Below are 19786 nucleotides of genomic sequence, written 5' to 3' on the forward strand. Positions count from 1 at the left end.
CTACATAAAAGCCACATCTTAGGCACCTCTGCTAGACATCTTCTAGTGCATATTTTGGTAACATCTTACCAAATCGGTTTGTTAATTTTGGTGTTTTACATTTGCAAGCCTGGCCAGGCACTGGGTTCTGGCGTGGCAGAGAGTTTGTGTTCACTGGGAGGAGACACAGAGTCAAATCTTTGCAGAGCCATCTGAAATACCGAAGTGGGAGTAGAAGCTAAGCACTCCCTAGTATTTTGCTGCTATGAGTGATTGGAACTACAGGCCTCTGCCCCAGGCTATGACGACATGACATACCTCATGATATTGTCATTTGCAGGATGTCACAATGCATGACATCACACAGATGTAGACAGCCAGAAGTAGAACACCTGGGGGTTAATTCTTTGGGTCTCATTCATGCATCATATGAAACATTTTGGCCAGGGGTTGTTCAAGCCTGAAAGAAAGATTTAATATAATTGCTGGCGTTTGGCTCTACCACTTAATCAATTTTGAATTCCCTTTACACCAGGGTGATGTGAGGAGGTGATCACCCGCTTGTTCAGATTCTTCCTCCCCAGAAGCTGGACTCACCACTACCACGTTTCCAAAGTACTAAGTGATCTTTGGGGGCCAGTCACTCCGTTGTTTGATGGAGAAACACTTCTGGAAGTAGACTTCTTTTATCTAAAGGGGGCTGCTTTGGGGATGTTCTGCTCCAGAGACACAAATTCCCGTACTGTAATCTAGATCCCCCAGGATTGTTCACCACCTGTTTGAAAAAGAAGGGCTAAACTTGCTCCTTTAGGATCATTTCAGTCCGCTTAAGAAGGAGGCCATCTTAAGTAGCAGAGCAGTTTGGGTGGGGCGTGAGCAGAAGCACTCCTCTGATTTCTCTTCCTCTTGGACTGCAGCTTCTCCTGCCCAAGATGCTCATGGCAAAACCGATCTCCCGCCGGTGTTGGAACAGATCTTACAAACCCTCACGGATTTGGCTCGATCTTTCCAGGAGATGGCAGACTCCTGTTTGCTGGTCCTACACTTGGAAGTCAGGTATGGCATCCAAGTGATTGCAGGGAAGGCATGAGTTTGCCACGATGGGCTTCCCTTGTGTTGGGTGGGAATTTCTGAATCTGGATATTTCTGAACCTAAAATGACATCACCGAGATCCACAGAGTCCTGAAGGAGGAAAGCATTATTATTTATAAAGCACATATAGAGCAATTATATGGAAAATTAGCATGTAAAAACATTTCACATACATTATTTCTGTTCTCCCTGTCAGGTAGGTCTGCATAATTATCCTCGTAGTGCAGATAGAGGAAGAAGGGCTGAGAGTAGGAGTCAGGAGATGGCAGATGTGAGATTTTAATCACTCCTCATCTTGATTTAAGATTGCAGGTTGCAATTAAAAAATACACACCAGCTGCATTTGCCCAAGAGTCTTAACCAGGTTGATGAAAGACCTAGCTAACTTTCGACTTTCTGGAGTGTGGAGGGGGGCTTAGCATGTTGTATGAAACCAGCTTTTTAGTTAGTTGATGGGTCAGTATATTGTATGAGCCCAGTATGTGTGTGGTATGAATTTATTTATTTATGCCCTTTACCATCTCATGGACTCTAGGTAGTCAGAAGAAGACACCCACAAGTGTTGTCTGAATTTACTGTCACTGCAACAGGCTCTGGAGTTAATGGGAGCAGTTATATGTAGGAAGGGATTGACCCTTTCCATGCTGCTTTGCCTTTTGCAAGAGAAAAGATACATAGACCCAATATTTTACCTTACCCCCATCCAGTTGCAGGAGAACAGCGGGGTACAGTTCTGATTTAAAAGCAACCCATGGAGCAAAGGGTCAGTTGCACCTCTGCTGGTGCCCCAGTCAAACTCAGAACCTTCCACAGCTGCATTCAGAAGGTTTTAGAAAGGCAAGGTTTTGTTTCACATCTGTCTGACATCTCATGTTCAGGCCTTGGCTAGACCCACCTTTCATCCAAGAAGGGGCTCTTTGTCTTTGTTCTGGTCACTCTTGCTAATGAGTTACAAAAATAAGCACGGGGGCGTGGGAGGGAGGGCACAAAGACGCTGTAGTCTTGGTCTGCTGGCTGTTGGTGAGATTTATTGAATCAGAGAATTGGAAGGGACCTTGGAGGGGATTCCCTCGGGGAATGCTGGGAGATGAAGTCCACCCATCTTCAAGCTGCCAAGGTTGAGAAACACTGTGGTAGACTGTTCTACTGCTGAATAGCACTCTTGGTCAGGAAATTCCTCCTTATTTCAAGTTTGGATCTCCCTGTAGGAAGCTTCCACCCATTGGTTCTTGTCCTAACCACAGGCACCACGGGAGAGAAATCCACACCCTCCACCCCGTGATGTCCCTTCAGTATCGGAAGACTGCTCTCACGTCTCCCTTCAGCCTTCTCTTCTGTAGGGTGAACATACCCAGTTCTGTTCACCATTTTCATATAGTAGGATTTAGCCTCCAAGCCACTCACTCAACTTTTTTCTTTTTTTGCTTATTTGCCTTGAAATGTCTCTGTGGCATTTGCTGACACAGCATGTTCTATTTGGAAAAGTCCAGCAAAAAGAACATTTGGCCTTTTTGCTGTGACAATGTATGCTGTAATTAATCAGCACAGGCTCTGATGTGTACCTCCCGCCAAGAGAGGAATGGCCGGCTGGCACCAAGGATACCTTCACAGCTGAAACCATCTCCTAGGAGGTGTTGTTGGTCTGGGCTTCGAAGCGAAGCAGGATCAGGGGTGAATGATACTCGGAAGAGTATCTGTATTGCTACCAAGAAAGCTAGAGATCCACAAAGTCACCAGGGATGACTATTATTATGGTGGTTAATGCTGCTGCTGCTGTTATTATCTTTCGATCTGAACTTTAAACAGACGATAGTAAGCTGTTATTTCTGTTTTCAGAATGTCACCTTTATCAGGCAGTTTCCCTAAATGAAAGGCCTACCTTCAGGGGGCTTTTAGTGATTTGGCAGCAGCCACAGATCACAGTTAATGGCTTCCAAGATGCATTTTGCAAAATCACGCTTCCTGCTGTGCAATCAGCAATGTTTTCGGAAAACCTTAATACCAAAGTGGAGTCAAGGTCAATGTAAACATATCAGTGTGGAGGCAGTGGAGGTCTCAGAGGGGGCGACACGAGCCGTCTTGCTCCTGCGTCTGGGAATTTGGGGCCAGGGCGGAAGCCCCTTCCCCTCCTGGTTAACTGCAGTTTGCAGGTCAGGAATCAGCCTTGGGAGAACAAACATCCTCCTACAGCAACATCCCCGCCCCAGTAGCTAAGCAGTTTGTTTATTAAATAGGATTAATTAAGGTTTCTCTTTAACCAGAACCTGAAAGTACAGGTTTTAGTTCCCAGGCTTAGAGAAGACCCGACTAATTTTAATCACGATCAAGGATGTGGATGATGAATTGCTGAAACGTTTTGGAGGACAGCATCTTTCTCCAGGGAGAAGAGAGATCCCAATTTGTACAGCTGGGTCCCTGCTTGTTTCATGGTTGACTCCTGGATCCCCCAGATTAGAGGCTGGACAGCCAAATGGGCATCTTGCCTGCCTTATGGTAGGACCTCTCCCACCTTGCTCCAAGGGTCTAGAATAGAAGCCCCCTCCAAAAGTTGGACTTGCCCAGTGCATCCCTTCTTCTGTGTTCTTGCCTCATGGGAGCTCTTGAGGTGGAGCTGCTAATTCCAGATACGAAGGTGGGTGTGGCTAATCAAGCCAACTCTCTTTGGCTCACCTTAGGCTTTGGCGTGTCCTTCAGGTACAGAGGGGAGCAGATATGCAGCCCCAGCCGTCCCACCCCGCTCTAAGGTTTAGCTAACAATATGAAGTTCTTTCTCTCATCCGATACGATTGCTGGCACAGTGCTTCTCCAGTTCTGGCCCAGAATCCATCGTCCACATCCAGCTCTGGAGAGCACCTTCTCTCCCTGCCACGGGGACAGGCTGCTTTTCCAGATGCATATTTGCCTTTTCTCTTTCCCTCCCCGCGTTAACTCCTTGCTTCAGAGCTGCCTCAGTCAAGCAATCAAGGCAACTTCCCACCCCATAATCTGTAATTGGGACGCATTATGGAAATTGGGCCCATTTGCATAAATGTATGTAATTGACACACTTTACAAAATTTCCCTTTTGTAGTTCAGTTCAGTTCAGATGTGCCTTGGACATTCCCACAAGTGTCAGAGCGTGAACACTAGATCTCTTCCTTATCTCACCTAGTTTTCTTTTGGACAAAACCCAGCCCAGTTTGCATATTCGGAATCAGCTGGTACAACTTTTCCTGAATTCTAAAAATTCCAGAATAACTTAATTACAGCCTTTGTATGCCACCACATCCAAGGCAACTTCCACCCATTTTTAAATATGATAACATCAGTCAATAAATAGATAAAAACAGATAAAACCACCGCTAACCCAACCTGGTGCCCGTGGCAAAGGCAACAACCCTTACAAATGAAAGGTCTGTAGCTATCTCTGTTTCAGTGGTCTTCCTGTATACTATCTGGGAGGATACCTGCCAGGCACTTGATAGACCTGCTCAGCACCAAAAAGCAAGAATCTCCCTGAGTCGTCATTAACCAGAAGAAAGAGAATAGAGAAATGTTGGCAACAACACATACTCACTTTCACACCCAATTTATCTTTAAGTTCATTAAGAAAGAGCTTTCTTGATCCTCTTGCTAACCATCCACCGATGGATTGGGGAGATGGTTATCTATTTTCTTGATAAAGGGAAAAGGTGCAGGTCTTCTCTGTTCATAATGTTTTGCAACCTGCCAACTTGTTCCCCAAGCTCTGAGAAGCCCGTTTTATATCGCTGACCAAAACTTCAGGGAATTGGTTTTCCAGAGAGATGGGGCAACAGTGGAGAAACACTTTGCACTCCTCTCTCATCCCAACATGACTCACCTATGGGGGAAACCCAAGGATCCCTACCCAAGATGAATGGAGGATGGGCTGGTTCAGCTTGAAAGAGATACTCTTGAAGATACTTGGGAGCTGAGCCACCAAGGGCCAAGATGGGAAGGGTGGGATCAGGAGTTTGAATCAGGAAGGAGAGGAGAAATCAGGCCATGGAAGAAGCATCAAGAATAACCACTGCCTTTGTTGGAAGTGGGAGGGCATAAATATGGGGGGAAATTAGATAAATAATTAGACTACTAATTACATCTATCCTATAGATTACTAGAGAAACAGTTCTACTAAATAACCAGGCAAAGCGTTTTTTACACTGCAGGTGATTTGGACATTTATAATAGCTTGGTTTAAATCAGAAAAGTTCTATCTTGATCTGCCTTTCTTTCCCAGGGAGACCCTGTTTGAGGGTCTCTTTGGATTTTCCTTGAATCAGCAATTATACTCTTACATTTTGAAGAGTCAAGTATGGCACCCTTTGGATACAACACAAACCTCCCTTACCCTTGGGAATCTTCCACGTTGCTTTGGCTTCCTTGTGCCTAAAGGGTGGCTCACCCAGGAAAACTGAGTTCCACCATTCCTTTGATGCTCTTGCTGGCACCCAGAGCTTAATGCTGGCTTAACAGGACAAGCTTGCGGCAGTTTCAACAGCCTTCTGTTTCACAGGGTCCACTGCTTCCACTATCTGATTCCTTTGGCTAAGCAAGGAAACTATGCCATCGTGGCCAACGTAGAAAGCATGGATTATGACCCCCTGGTGGTGCGACTCAATAAGGACATCAGTGCCGTGGAAGAAGCCATGAATGCCAGCCTGCAGCAGCACAAGTTCCAGTACATATTTGAAGGTTGGTTTCTTTCCAGAAGCTTGGAAAGGAGGATACCCAGAGAGGTGGGTCAAGTTGCCCACGTTGCTTTCTCTTCAATGGAGCCTGGCCTTACTGGTGCAGAAACAAAACTGCAGGCTGGGTCAAACCAGGTTAAGACATCAGCTCATATTGGCTGCCATTCGGCTGGGCTGATTCCCCTGGAGTTGGTATATCCCTGACTGGACTGTACCACATCTGGTGTGGTGTTTATAAACCCATTGGTTAAATCCCAGCCATAAAAAGAAAGTTATGGCATATCGAAAGCATGGTCCGTGCATCGAATGTTCCCTTCACTGTGAGATCTGAAAGGGTGCTGGGGCTTTGAGCCTCAAACATTTTTAGGGAAGTGATGCCCCTTGTATGAGATGGATTTCCATAACCTGAGTTGGGGGATTAGGATAAATCTGTGTTTATCTCACTCTGACATCCCTTTCTCATTTTTATATTTTGGGAGAGCAGAAAACAAATTACACTAAGTCGGGCATCAGAAATGAGCTTTCGGAGCTGGACATTCCAGTGTAACGGTTGCATCATTGTTCAGAGCTGCGCAACAAATGACTTGATTTGTTTGATATAATTTAAGCCCTGTTCATCCCAAAGACTCATTGTGGGCCACAATGAGTTAAAAAATATATTATCCTTGCAAATAATAACTTTATGTAGCATTTGCTTCTGAGTTATTTTCTTGCTAACATTGCTCCGTTTCCACTGGGGGGGGGAGATGGATTTATTTTAAGTTTTTGCTGGATGCTGAGCAGAAGAATGCAAATGAACATCAACCATAACAGTCCTGTGCCCTAATACCCTAGATAGATAGATAGATAGATAGATAGATAGATAGATAGATAGATAGATAGATAGATAGATAGATGGATGGATGGATGGATGGATGGATGGATGGATGGATGGATGGATGGATGGATGGATGGATGGATGGATGGATGGATGGATGGATGGATGGATGGATGGATGGACGCTCAGCTGCAAACATACACTAGGAGTTGCTTGTCTTTGCTCTAAAAGAAATTAACCAGGGAAGAAGTTAAAGGTAGGCCTATTTTCTGTGCCAGTTGAGAAAAATCAGATACTGTAATTTACGGTTTTGCTAGAAAGTGATCTTAAAACTTCTTTCTCCCAGCTGATTACCTGAGTGTGACCCCCTGCTACCGTTGCCCCATCTCTTCTAGGTTTGGGGCACTTGATTTCCTGCATTCTCATCAACGGGGCTCAGTACTTCACCCGCATCAGTGAATCCGGGATTAAGAAGATGTGCAGGAACATCTTTATCCTTCAGCAGAACCTGACCAACATCACGATGTCACGGGAGGCTGACCTGGATTTTGCAAGGTGGGAGGAAGGAGACTATGCGGCATGCGGGGCTGGGGCTGGGGACATCTGGGAGGGGTATGGTGGCCGCCTGGCGCAAAGAGCTGTCTCTAGTCCCCAGAATCCCTGGGGCTGGCTCCTTGGCCTGTCCACGCATTCACTTAGGGCTGTTCACTCTGTCGCAGTTAAGTGTTTTCCCAGTGTAAAAAAATAAGCCTACCGTTGATATTTGCTTGGGGTAACACAGTGAAGCTGGGAGCTATCAGCTCTTCAGCTGGACAGTTCCAATGTTTATTTCTTTATTTAACTTATTTATTATTAGCTTTATATCCTGTCTTTATTGCACAAGCCCCCCCCCTTTCTGTTTTCCTCGTAACAACCACCCCGTGAGGTGGGCTGGGCTAAGGCAGAGTGACTGGCCCCTGGTCACCCAGCCACCTTCCCTCTCCAAGGGAGGACTCAAGGCCTCTGGTTTTTGGTCCAGCACCTTCACCGCTACACCAGCCTGGCTCTGAACTCCTGGCTGGGAGGTGAGTCTCTTGGTAGATTAAGCAAGGGGTCAGTGCTCTCTGAATTTGAATGCACCTTGTGCCAAAAAGGAGACCTGACTCAGAAGGATCAAGATGGGCCTAGACAAAAGCCCAGCGTCAGCAGCACAGCCATATGGCGCTGTGTTGATGCATGGTCTAGATTAGAGCCGTCAGACACCCTGGGCAGATGCCCTAAAACTGAGTTTCTGTTAGGAGCGAGCGCCAGAAATTCATGCAGAAGCTGCTGGTAAGAACTGGCTCTGTCAGCTCTGCTCCTGCTCTGACACTTATTGCCCCCTCACAGCACTTTCCAACAATAGTTTACCAGTTTGCTCCGTCCCCGCGGCCCAGGTGAGCTGCACAACCCGCCTCCCTTAGCTGGTGACTTGGCTCACTTGCTTGAGCCATCTGGACTGTTGAATGGCAAGCAGTGGCTTGCATGCACAAGGGTGCCGTTTGCTCAGAGGCAGGTTGAGGGGGCCTCCCCTTCACTAACAAGCAGGGTGGAGGTTGCTTAATGCTGCAAATCCTGCCTTAGGCTAAAAGCTTGGCTTAGACAATTTATCCAGATCCAATTCAGTAGTCATTTGGTACGGGCCATGGATTGGCTCCGGGGTTAATGAAAGCAAGCGCTGAGGATTGCATTGATTTTGCAAACAGATACGAGATGCGCTGGCCTCTTCTCTCCGGCTGATTGTCTCTTTAATCTTGACATTAGTTATTTCAGGAACGGACAGCTGAAGAAATGAAATATTCATAAGGATATTTGGGGGGTCAGGAATCAAAATGGGTCTGGACTGCGCAGAAAAGCTTTTGTGCTCCATTGCCCCCCCCCACGTCCCACCCGAGAGAAGGGGAAGCACACAATCCTTTGTCCCTCTCTCCCCGTTCTCCCCCCCCCCCCCAAATTAGATGGGTGAAGAAGTCTGACTTGAACAAAGTCCACTCACAAGCTTCAATTATTTGGATCCTCATATGGGGAATGATCTTGTTATTGACTTAGCCTATTCATACTAGCATCGATGCAGGGAAATTACAAAGCCGCAATGCAGCAGAGGGGCTTCCATTACCAATTCTCTTTGGAATATCATTCTCAAATTCAATCATTTCCTTTTGAAATGATTTTTCCCCCCTTGAAATGCTAACTAAATTAGGCCAGGTTTTTGGCAGACACAGAGGGCCTGAACATGTGTCGACGGCAACTGGCACCCCAATCAGAGCTCCAAGTGGAAGGAGCGGTTGGCATCACTGAAGCTGTGGGGCAGAGTCAGGACTCTGCGTCTGGAAGGGCTAAGCGGCTGTGTCCTTAAGGTGGCATGTCCACTCCCTGCTGCCCTGTCTTTTGGATGCTCCGTAAACATCCAAATGTGGCTTTTTAAAAAACTTTTTTTTAAATTTAAACTTTATTTTAATACAAGCTTAGGGGAAAAAAAACTTGAACAATTTTTTTAAAAAAACAGCTGACTATAAAAAAAATACAAAAGCAAAGTGTAAACAAGAGTAAAGATAAATAATTAAGGAATAAGAAACAAAACGAGAAAGAAGAAAATTATAAACACATCACCTACGTTTCAAATATTAAATGGTATGTGAAGTTTTCCAATTTAAAGCATGAGCCAAATGTGGCTTTTTTTTTTAATTTAAATTTTATTCATTTAACACAATCGTGTTTGGTCACTGATTATAGTTGGGCTGCCTTGTTGGTCAATTTTGGATTGCTTTCTGGTACTTCTACTGAGTCTTAGGCATGTTTGCCACCTTGAGTTACATATACAAAAGGTGAGATAAAAATCTAATTATAATCATAATTACTATTCTTGATATAAACTGCCTTGAGTCCTTGTGAAGTGGGTGTTGTATACATCATTGTATAAATAAAAAAATTAATGGGGGAGGAAGGGAAAATGGCATCTTGCTGGCACAACTTTTGGTCTAGCTGGTCCCTGGCCTGTTTTTGGGAGTCCAAACATGCCACCTGCTGTTTTTATGTCCCCCCCACCCCAAATTCCAGCCAGGGGTAAATGAAGAACCTTTTTTGGGTATTTTTCTGGATCCCAAGGGCCGATACCCCACCTTGCCTTCCTTGCCGAGCCAGACTTAGCAGCATCTCTAGAAAGAGGGGACTTCCACTGAAAAGGCGGCCTGCTTACAGCCCTCCCCCACAATTTCTGCCATATCCTTTGCCCCAGGCAGCCAGCGCCTTCCTTAAACAGGCTGCATAGGGCCCTCCTCGGCATCTCCACTAGGAAGACCTGGGTGGGATTCCCTGCGTGGGGTGGTGGGGCTCTCCTGGTCAGGGGCCACTCAGCTATTTCTGCAACATCAAGACCATCACGAGACTTTTACAAGGTTGTTTGGAAGGTTGGACATAATCCAGCCTCTAGGCCGAGCGAAAGACCCCTCAACTGTTGGGCTTCCAATAACACGGTGGCCCAGTGGTTGGAGATCTCTCCCGCTGGCGCTGAGCCAGGGCCCTGCTGCAGGGAAAACAGCCTGGCGTGTGCGTCTGTGCGCATGGGCCCACGTGCATAGCTGCCAAGGTGCTGGATAATTCCCTGGAGCACTGCTCCTTCCACCGCAGCTCGTCCGACAGGGTACAGGGAAGCTTTTCCTAAGCAGCCTTCAGGCAAGAGACGGGCAGAGGCGTTCTGGATCCAGATCAGCTCGGATGGAGATGTTTGGCAACTTATTGCTCAGATTTCAGGTGGGGCCGACGTGACCGCACGTGTTCAGCCGAGATGGCACCGGGGCTGGATTGCAGATTGTACCGGACCATTTTTATGCCGTGATGGTCCAGCTTTGTTACTTTTCATCCTCTGTTTTAACAAACAGAAGGGTTTTCCTCTCTTGACGGTACCCGCAAAGGTAGGACAGTGGCAGTTTGGCAATGCAATGCTGCCACCTGGTGGCATGTGCAAGCAAGAGCCGGAGACTTGTGCTCGATTTCATCACAGCGAAGAAGAGGGTTATTCCCAAACCCGTAAGATAAGCAAGACAGGAGGGGTGCCATGTAGCTTAGCACACTCAGAGTAAGGAACGCAGCTCCCCAATTCGATGCTCCATCACATCCCTCTTGAGGCAAAACTCCCCAAGTTCCTCCTCCTCTTTCTGCCAAATTTGTACGTGCTCAGCTCCACCTTCTAATAGAAAAACCATATTAATGTTAAAAAATTGGCACAGCCGTTAATGAGACAACAAAGGCCTGGTTCATATAGCCCATAATGTGGTTCGTTTGGTCCTGGTTTAGGGGGCCTTGTAAACCCAGCTGTGGTGATCCGTAAATCACCTTCAAAGCTTAGCACAGTGTTTCTCCACCTCTAGAAGAGAATGCTGGCTGGGGAATTCTGGGAGTCGAAGTCCACACATCTTAAAAGTTGCTGGGGTGGAGAAACGCTGGCTTGGCACATTGTGCTAGCTGAAATAATGGTGGTTTATCCCAGAAAGCCTGGCTAATCCATTATTTAGCCACTATGGCATAGCAACGAAGGGGCTGGACAGGTTCCAATCTGCTGTTAGCCATGGAAGTTCACTGGGTGACTTTGGGGCAGTCCCTCTGCCTAGCCTACCTCCCATGGCTGTTGCGAGGAAAATAAGAGGCAGGAGAGCTGCGTGTGCCTCCTTGAGCTCCTGAAAGAAAGGCAAGATATCAATCCAACCTCTCGAAATGGCAGCTGTCTCACATCAAGCCTGCCTTTGGAGCTCCTAAACAAGTGTCCTGGGAGGCTAGAGCGTTTCCTTATTTACAGTTGCGATGCCACCAAAGTGCTTTTCCTCTCCTGAAGAGCATGTGGGCGCATCTGCGCGTGGGCACCGAGGTGGACGAAATTGGAGATTGCTCTCATTTTGGAGAACATGCCGTTCTAGACCAGCAGGTGCGACTTCTTGCTTGCCATCACAGCGGGAGCATGTTTGGAAAACATGGTTAGGAAAATGCAGAACTAAACACGTGAACATGCATCCCATCGACCACAGCTCAAGCGAGGAGCAGTGAGGTACGATGGCCAAAGGGAGCAAATTGGACTCATCACCCTGAGCAGCATCACAAGGACCCCCCAGGGCAGGGCTGGATAATCGGATGCCCACCAGCCTCCCTATCCCACCTTAAAACAAACAAATAAATAATTTTAACTTTAAAAAATATAATTTGGAAACTGGCCACCTCCGACACAGTATAGATTTCCCGGAATGTCTTTGGATCCCATAATGGTCCCACTGGGGTGACTAAGAACATCCGGCAGGGCTAACTAGTCTTCTTGTTGTTTTGTGCTGCCCGGCGTGGCAGCCCTTTTGGGAATGTACCTACCACGTGCTCTCAATATGTCCCTGGACCAGAGCTTGACATTCAGGACCATGGAAAGTGACCCTGATGCTAAGGGAAGGTTGGAAACCCAGCACTGGTGGGAGCCCTCAGCACCTCTGTTGCCGGTGAGTCTCCCTGGAGGGGCTCACTAACTATTCAGGGGCTCCCCCAACATATAAACTGGGCTCCTGTTTTGTGTCTCCAGCTGCCTGCCTTCGGGGATGCAGTGCGGAGGAGGTGAGGAGCATTGCAAATGAGTCAACCCCAAGTTAGTTGACTTAATGGGGGAATCGGAAGCCCCGGTCTCAAAATCAGACAGCTCAGGGCTTCCCTGAGCTTAGGGGACAAAAAGTCTGGGCCAGGACGGAAGAGCGAGGAGCCAGTTCTGATTCCTCCACGTTGCTGCTGTTGCAGACCTCCCTTTCAGAAGATGCCAAGCTCTGGCCAGCAAGGTGTGGCTGTTCTCCCTCTTGGTGTGAAACCGCTAGATGGATTTTGATGGGAGGGCTTGGGACTACCCTGCTCCCTTTGTTTCTATGGTTTATCAATTTAATTTGTTTCAACATCTGCACAGCGTTTTTCAGGCACAAGCGATCTCTCAAATCTTAAAACTGTGGAAGCAAAGTAAGGCTGTTATCCTGTGACTGAGTAATCCTAAAATCCTAGGCCAATAAGGATGTTTCCTTTTAGCATTAAAAGAGTATTAGCACTAGGCAAGCATTTTTGGAGTAAACGTTCCTTAAGTCCAAAAAAAAAAAAAAATCAGGTCTCCATCTATATCACTTCTGACAGCAGAAGGATCCAGAGTAAGCTCTGCTGAGGACCTCAGTGCTCAGACCAGCTTAGGAAGAAGGAAACAATTCCTGAAATTTGCTAAGCCAGTTGGAGGCCAAAGACCTGACAAGCTGAAGCCTTATTTTAATGAGGTCTGCTTGAATTCTGCTTTATGTTCCTGACCCACTCAACAAGGAAGGAAGGAAGGAAGGAAGGAAGGAAGGAAGGAAGGAAGGAAGGAAGGAAGGAAGGAAGGAAGGAAGGAAGGAAGGAAGGAAGGAAGGAAGGAAGGAAAGGAAGGAAGGAAGGAGGGAGGGAGGGAGGGAGGGAGGGAGGGAGGGAGGGAGGAAGGAAGGAAGGAAGGAAGGAAGGAAGGAAGGAAGGAAGGAAGGAAGGAAGGAAGGAGAGATAGAGAGGAGGGAAGGGGAAGGAGAGAGAAGGAAGGAAGGAAAAGAGATGGAAGGGAGAAAGAGAAAGAGAGAGGAAGGAAGGAAGGAAGGAAGGAAGGAAGGAAGGAAGGAAGGAAGGAAGGAAGGAAGGCAGGCAGGCAGGCAGGCAGGCAGGCAGGCAGGCAGGCAGGCAGGCAGGCAGTATTTCATTTGCAGTTTAAGAAATTGGCTCCCAGAAGAGTCTCCTATGTAATTTCCCACCCACCCCCTGGTTTTTTGCTTGTTTGTTTGTTTGTTTTTGGTCTTTCCTACTGTTTCTACTGAGCTCTGATCTTAGCATTAATTAGCATGAGTCCTACATTAAAAAACAGAAAGAGCCCCAACTGCGACGGATTAGGCCTGAAAACCCCCTCTGTTTTCCTGAGCCTTTCCTCATTGTTACTGTTTCCGTTGGGAGATCAAAGCCTGGTGGGATTCCCTCACCCTCTTTAGGCAGTGGCAGAATCATCAGATTGAATCCATCTATGATGGAATGTCTGGCAGACCTCAGTTAAGGGAGGAAACAGCACCATCCCAGGAGAGATTCTTGAATCCGGAGGGGGTGGGAGGGTGGAGCATGAGAAAGAGACTCTGGCTTAATTACGCTGGGTATAAGTTGATCTGGAGAATTGCTTTGGGAGGCTTTCAAGATTCTGTTGCACTAACCTACTAACAATACAGAAGTTTCCAGAAATCCAAGTGGTTCTTGTTTCCTGAGCTTGCCAGCTGTGTAGGCTTGATGCCACAAAATCCAGTTCCATTCAGAAGCTTGAAAGGGAAGATATGGGCCAACTGCAGCATGTGCCCTCATCAGTCAATATCTGATTGTATCAATGACTCAGGGTCTACACTGGCAATTCTGGCAAGGGAGGCAGTTTGTAGGTAGAGAAAACGATTGTATAGACTTTGAGTTTTGGTTTTTGGGGCTTAGGGAAATCAATACCAAAGTAGAGATCAAGTTTTTTGCAGTTGTTATGCCTTGCTTTCCAGCAAGTCTTCCTTAGCACAATGGTTCAGAAGTGGGAGTTCCCTTGCAGGAATTACAGTCTGTGTGCAATTTGAATTCTGTGGGGTTGGTTGGTGATTGGAAGTTTCCTGGGAGGTACTGGTTGATTGGTGGTTGGGAATGATGCCAGCTCTCTTCTGATTGGTCCACCACTTAATTTGTTGGGTACAGTTTGAATCCGACACTTGACCAGGTGGGAGACCATATCCAGTTCCATTATCTGTTGATGGCTCCTATGTTGGAGTGCCAGACCTCCAGGAATTCTTGGTTCTTCTCCTGTTGGCATGGACAGTTATTTGGTATTTTCTCAGTGGAACGTGTGGTCCAGTCTGAGGGTCTGGGTGGCCTTTAGGTCCCTCTGCTCTTGCTTCTTTACGTAGCCCTGGCTGCAACTCAGAGAGCTGATTTTCTATATGAAATTGGTTCTTTCCTTTGGGGAAGGGTCTTCTTTAGGTTTCCACAGGATTCTTTGTAGAGCTTTTGTGGGTATGTGGGCCATGGTCAGACCTACTGGCTAGAATAATCTGCTGGTGTGTGTTCTGATATCTTTCTTACGTACGGGAGTATCATTGTGGTAGTCCTTGGGGGTCTTTCAGTACTGTGTTTTGTTTCCTGGTGGGTTTTTGATGAAAGTGGGGTGTGGTGGAGTTCTTACTGCTATGGAGGGGGTTGAGTTCTGCATTTCTGTGTGCTGGTGAGAACCCCAACTAAAATTGTGTAGAATGAACCTGGGCTACTGTTATCACAAAAATCCTTAGGAAAATGACTGGTTGATACCTGCTAAATGCAGCACCATCCATGGCCTGGCCAGAAAAGGGGTCCCTCCTCTTCAGCCTAGCAGAATCAGGTGATGAGAAGAATGCATGGAGGCCTGGCTGGTCATATAGTGTCACTATTCTCCACTTGCTTCTTTATTCTGAGTAACTTATCCCCCCAAGCAGGTTTTCTTCTTCCTCACCTTGTTCTTTTCCAGGATCCTATTGCTAAAGCCCAACAAATCTTAAAGGAAACAGCTCCTTTAGAAATTTTGATTTCCAGGCGGTATCAACAACACAAGAAAGTTCTGCTCTGGCATGGACAAAACCATGCTTCATGTAGTAAGAGTTCTACTTAGCTAGTTGTGTGTTCTGCCTTCCATCACATTGTCAGGTCTCTCCTCTTCATCTGACTTGGGCCAATTCTCTGAAGTCATTCTCTTGAACCAGTGCCTAGACTTCTGGAACTCCCCAGCCCAGGATTCTCATCGGCTGCGCTTACAGGCCAAGATCTTTCAGCACCCTCCAAGGTGCCATGGTTGTTCCACCTTGATCTGCTAATCTTTTTCTTTCTGATTTCTCTTGTCAGGCATAACCCTTCCACTTTGAGAATGTCCAGTCAAATATCCTCTCTCTCCCTGGAATACACGTTCTAATGGAAGAGAGAAGATTTAGAAATACAAAAGCAATCTTCCATTTTATTTCACTAGTCACTTCCGTTCTGAAAGTTAAGTCATGATCATTGATTTGTTCTGATTTGATTTATACCCTGCCTTTCCTCTAAAAGTAAAAGATACATAGCCTGCCTCCTCCATTTTTCCTTCCACAATGACCTGTTGGGGCAGGCTGGGTTGAGAGAGGAACCAGGACCTTCCATGCCTGAAGGTGGATCTTTCCATTCCATTTTAACCCCTGCATCATATATGCACATCACCCACTATCAACATTACAAGAAAGAATCTCAAATGTTTAAAACAATTAAATGAACAAACCCACAGTTTAATTACAAGCCCACCAAAACAATACTGAGGTTCTTATAGGGCAGAAGTTGCTGCGAACGTGTTTTCCTTACAGTCTAAACATGGAATGAAGTCAGATATGCTATAAAAACCGAAACTTCAGCAGCCTATACCTTACATGCCAGATATACAGACCAGTGTCAGGCTTTAAGAAAACAGGAATTGCATTATGTATTTTACTGGTCATTGTAAGACAAACAAACAGCTTACAAGAGTTACCAAGCTGCGCCAGAATTGGAAGAGAAAGTGGTTTGTGGCAACAGAGGCACAAGCCAGTAGTAGTTTCATAGGTGGATTTTTTTCCTTTTTCCCTGTTTGGGCGAAACAGCAGCCCCTTCCTTCCCTCTTATATGAAAGAGAGTCAAGGTGGGTTAGTCTTGAGTTTCTTTTTCACACTTCCCCATTTTCCCAGGCTAAGCTCATGTCCTACTAATAATTGCCACATATTTTCTCCAAGGTCCTCTCTGTACTCCTCTCTAAACACATTCCCCCTATTATCAAGGCTTTAAAAAATAAATCAAAGAATTTGCCCTAGATTCCCCAGTATCACACTATGCTTCACATTTAGTTTCTGTTGTAAGTTTGAAAAAAGGGTAGTTTTCCATAGGCATCTGGGTTTGTGGACAGATGAACTGGGAACTTTATGATATATCTCTTTTCTAAACTCAACTTCAAGGAGTCTTTTTTTCTTTTTCCTTAGGCACTGTGGGATGTAAATATGCATCAGTTTTCTAAAATAATCTGAATTGCTCTAGCTTAGCCATCTCGTTCAGAACTGTTGGACCTCGAGTCATTTAGAATTCTAACTTGCAGTTGTCGACGGTTCTCACCAGCTTCCCCATCTTTGGCGAAGGCTTTATGGAGATCAGTCCTTTGAACGTTACCCGGCAGCACTTCTCATCCTTTTGCTGTAACCTCTTAAAAAGTAGTGTTTGCAGCATCCATAATGAGCTTTACGGCTTGAAGGATGCATTTCTACTGCTTTGACTAAACAGGCCCATTTCTGTTTCCTTAGTATACAAACATTCTGATGAGGAAATGACAAAGGAGGACCTTTTCTCACCTGACTCACTCTGTGAAGGCAGAAGAGCAGGCTGACTGCATGGGGATCTCCTCAGTCTATAGAAAATCAACTTTCATTCTCCCCAAAACATGGCAGTTATGAGAAGGTGGAAATATTTCTTTCATCTAAGGATCTGTGCTGGCAGATTAGAAAGTTGATTCAAGATCTAAGTTGATTCCACACTACCAACCATACTTAAGACCGAGGTAGTCACCCACACTATCCTTTCCTCCTACCCCATGTGGCCCTCTAGCCAAAATAGATCTGAGCAAAGGAAGGGAGAGCACACAAACATTCTTTATCGCCTCTCACCCCATAAGCTATTCATTTAATATGGTCACTATCCTGTAACTATATGGCATGCCACAATTTCTCCATCCTAGTTAGTGCCTAGGGGCTGGGGGCTGCTTGCACAGAGACATAAATATTCTCAGTGAATAGGGACAGGCTGCCCCAATATCTGATAATCAGTAGTAGAATCTGAATGTTATGAGGAAGAGCTAAGGGTAAGCCCGTCTTCTGTATCTGCTGCTTGGCTGCTGTTTCCCCAGATTCACCAATGAAAAAATGCCTACTCTCACTGCAGCTTTTCCCCACCTGGGCGTCCTCCAGCTACAGACTTCAACTCCCAGAATTCGCCTGCAGTGTGGTCACTGCTGAGGATTTGGAGCATGGAAGTGTCCACTTTGGAGAGGACCGAGGTTATAGAAGGCTGTTTTATTGTCTAGTTTAGTTTTGCGACCTCTCCCAGAAATGAATTTTGAACAGTTTTTTAAATTAATCATGCAGGTGATCTTTTGGTTGATCTCTTGTGGAAAGTAATGAAAGGTTTGTGGTGGGGGTTGTGTGGAAGGGCTGAGAAAGAGTCCAGAAGAGTTTGGCATGTTTAAGTTTTCTTTTTCTCCCTTGTCAACATTGCTGTCTCTCATTAGATGAGGTAATTAGGGGACCAAGTCCCTTTCTCCCACTGGGGTACCTTTCTTTTGAAGTCTGTAACAATATCGAACCAGTTTTTATGGACCAGAGGGAGTTGATAAAAGCTTCCTCCTCTTGTGCCTTATCTGCAGTCAAAACTTTTCAGAAAACATTTTCAGAGTCCTTTCATTCTCACAAGAGCCTGATGCTTCACTGGTTGACATTGCAACTAGAATTCTATAGATGTTTTTCAGAAGGAGAAACAATGCCTACAGTTCATACAGGGTACGACCCACCCTCTCACGGTCAAAATGATTGCAATAGTCAGTCCTGTTCAGTCCCAAACAAAGCTAGATGGCTTCTGAGGCTAAGATGTCACCTCTAGTTTGTAAGAATGCATCAGAGGTTTCTGGTGGAAGTCTTCTGCTTCCCCTCTGGAGATCACAGCCAGGGAATTCCTCTGAATCCAGCACTAGATCCAAGAATGTGAAGCAAAATTGGTGTTGGAATGACCAACCCTATTTTGTAACCAGCCCTGGCAAGCTGGTTGGGTAGATGTTGGGTAGATGTTAGTTGGGTGGGAATCTGATGTTAGTAGAGCAGAAGAAAGCAAAGAATCAGTTTGCAGGTAGCAAGGATCTGGATGCTGCTCCCACCCCTATTCAGGCTCAGAGATGGAGAGATCTAGCTAAGATCTAGATACAGGGCAGAAAATAATAATGGATAAAGATACGGATAGAGATGCAATTATAGACATGCTTACATGCTCTCCATCCCTCCAAGCGTACATCTAATATGTGGTGTTTCCCAAGCTTTCCTAAATTCAAGCCAGCAGCCAAAAAGAGGCAATTCCTCTTCCCCATCTGTTAGCACCAGACAAGAGGTGTTAAAAAAAAAAAAGACAGGAAGATAAAGAGAAAAGGATGAGATGAGACAAAAAGAAACTCAAGGGGAAAATCGCTTTCTGTTTGCAAATACCGCATTGCCTGGTCTTTCTACACAGCTTAAAAAAGAAGGCAAACTCACAACCTGAAACTTGAATCCAGCTGCTTTGTTCCAGTCTGTGAGTGGGGGGAAATTAAGGAGGACATCCTGCTTCTTTTTTTTTTGTCAGCTGCCTCTTTGTACCCTAAAGTTTGTGCACAGGAGGGGGACTTAGGCTACTATCTTGGTTCTACCCCATTGATTAGTCAATTCCTGCCAGAACCTGGGAGCTGATAACATCTTTTTCAGAATGCAGCATCATACTGTTTTGCCTGGACTATTTTATCCCATAATTTACATTGCCTGTTATCCATCTCTCCTGTTTAATTAAATTAAGCCAAAGGAACAGACTTGGCACCTGTTGAGAGAGGTATTTGAAGCCATTCAGAGATGAGAGAAGCCACCAACATCGCTTCCTTTTGCTCAGGAGCCCTATCATTCCATCAGTGAAGTTGGAAGCCACCACTTATGAATCCTAACTAAACATTTTTAATTGAGAGCTGTCCCACCGCAAATGGTAAATCTAGTTTTTCAGGCAATGATGGGAGACCACTAGCCTGCTGACCTATCTTGTATCTGGCTTATTTTGATATCCATTCTCATGAGTGTTTTTCTACCTTTATTGCTTTTGCAGACTCCATGGGGAGTGATGGCCCAGCCTTTTTTGGCAGCTGAGATCTTGGCCTTTCCAAGGACTTCTAGGGCTGCTTAGGTCACTAATGAAGCAACAAGAGATTTGAGTAGCACACAAAGTTGTCCAAGAAATGAGTACCAGAATGTCACGCTCCAAGATTATGCACTTCAGACAATTGGCAAACAGAAACAAATATCTTGAAAGTTGCATTAAAACAAATCCAAAAACCTAAGGAAGTTTATGGAGAAAGTGCCAACCAAATGG

General features: G+C 45.7%; 1 protein-coding gene across 1 annotated transcript in view; it reads left to right on the forward strand.

Moving 5' to 3' along the window:
* The window catches only part of EXOC4 (exocyst complex component 4), a 390468-nt gene that overhangs the window by 357644 nt on the left and 13038 nt on the right, over positions 1–19786 (forward strand). Inside the window, exons 15-17 of the mRNA XM_088141428.1 lie at positions 897–1035; positions 5589–5767; positions 6976–7135. Of these exons, the coding sequence (XP_087997554.1) occupies positions 897–1035; positions 5589–5767; positions 6976–7135 (478 nt within the window). The remainder of the gene's footprint in view (positions 1–896; positions 1036–5588; positions 5768–6975; positions 7136–19786) is intronic.

The sequence above is a fragment of the Python bivittatus genome, unplaced genomic scaffold (assembly GCF_059951505.1).
Source record: "Python bivittatus isolate LINGU-HERP-01145 unplaced genomic scaffold, Pbiv_v1 ctg000330_np1212, whole genome shotgun sequence".
Taxonomy (NCBI): Eukaryota; Metazoa; Chordata; class Lepidosauria; order Squamata; family Pythonidae; genus Python; species Python bivittatus.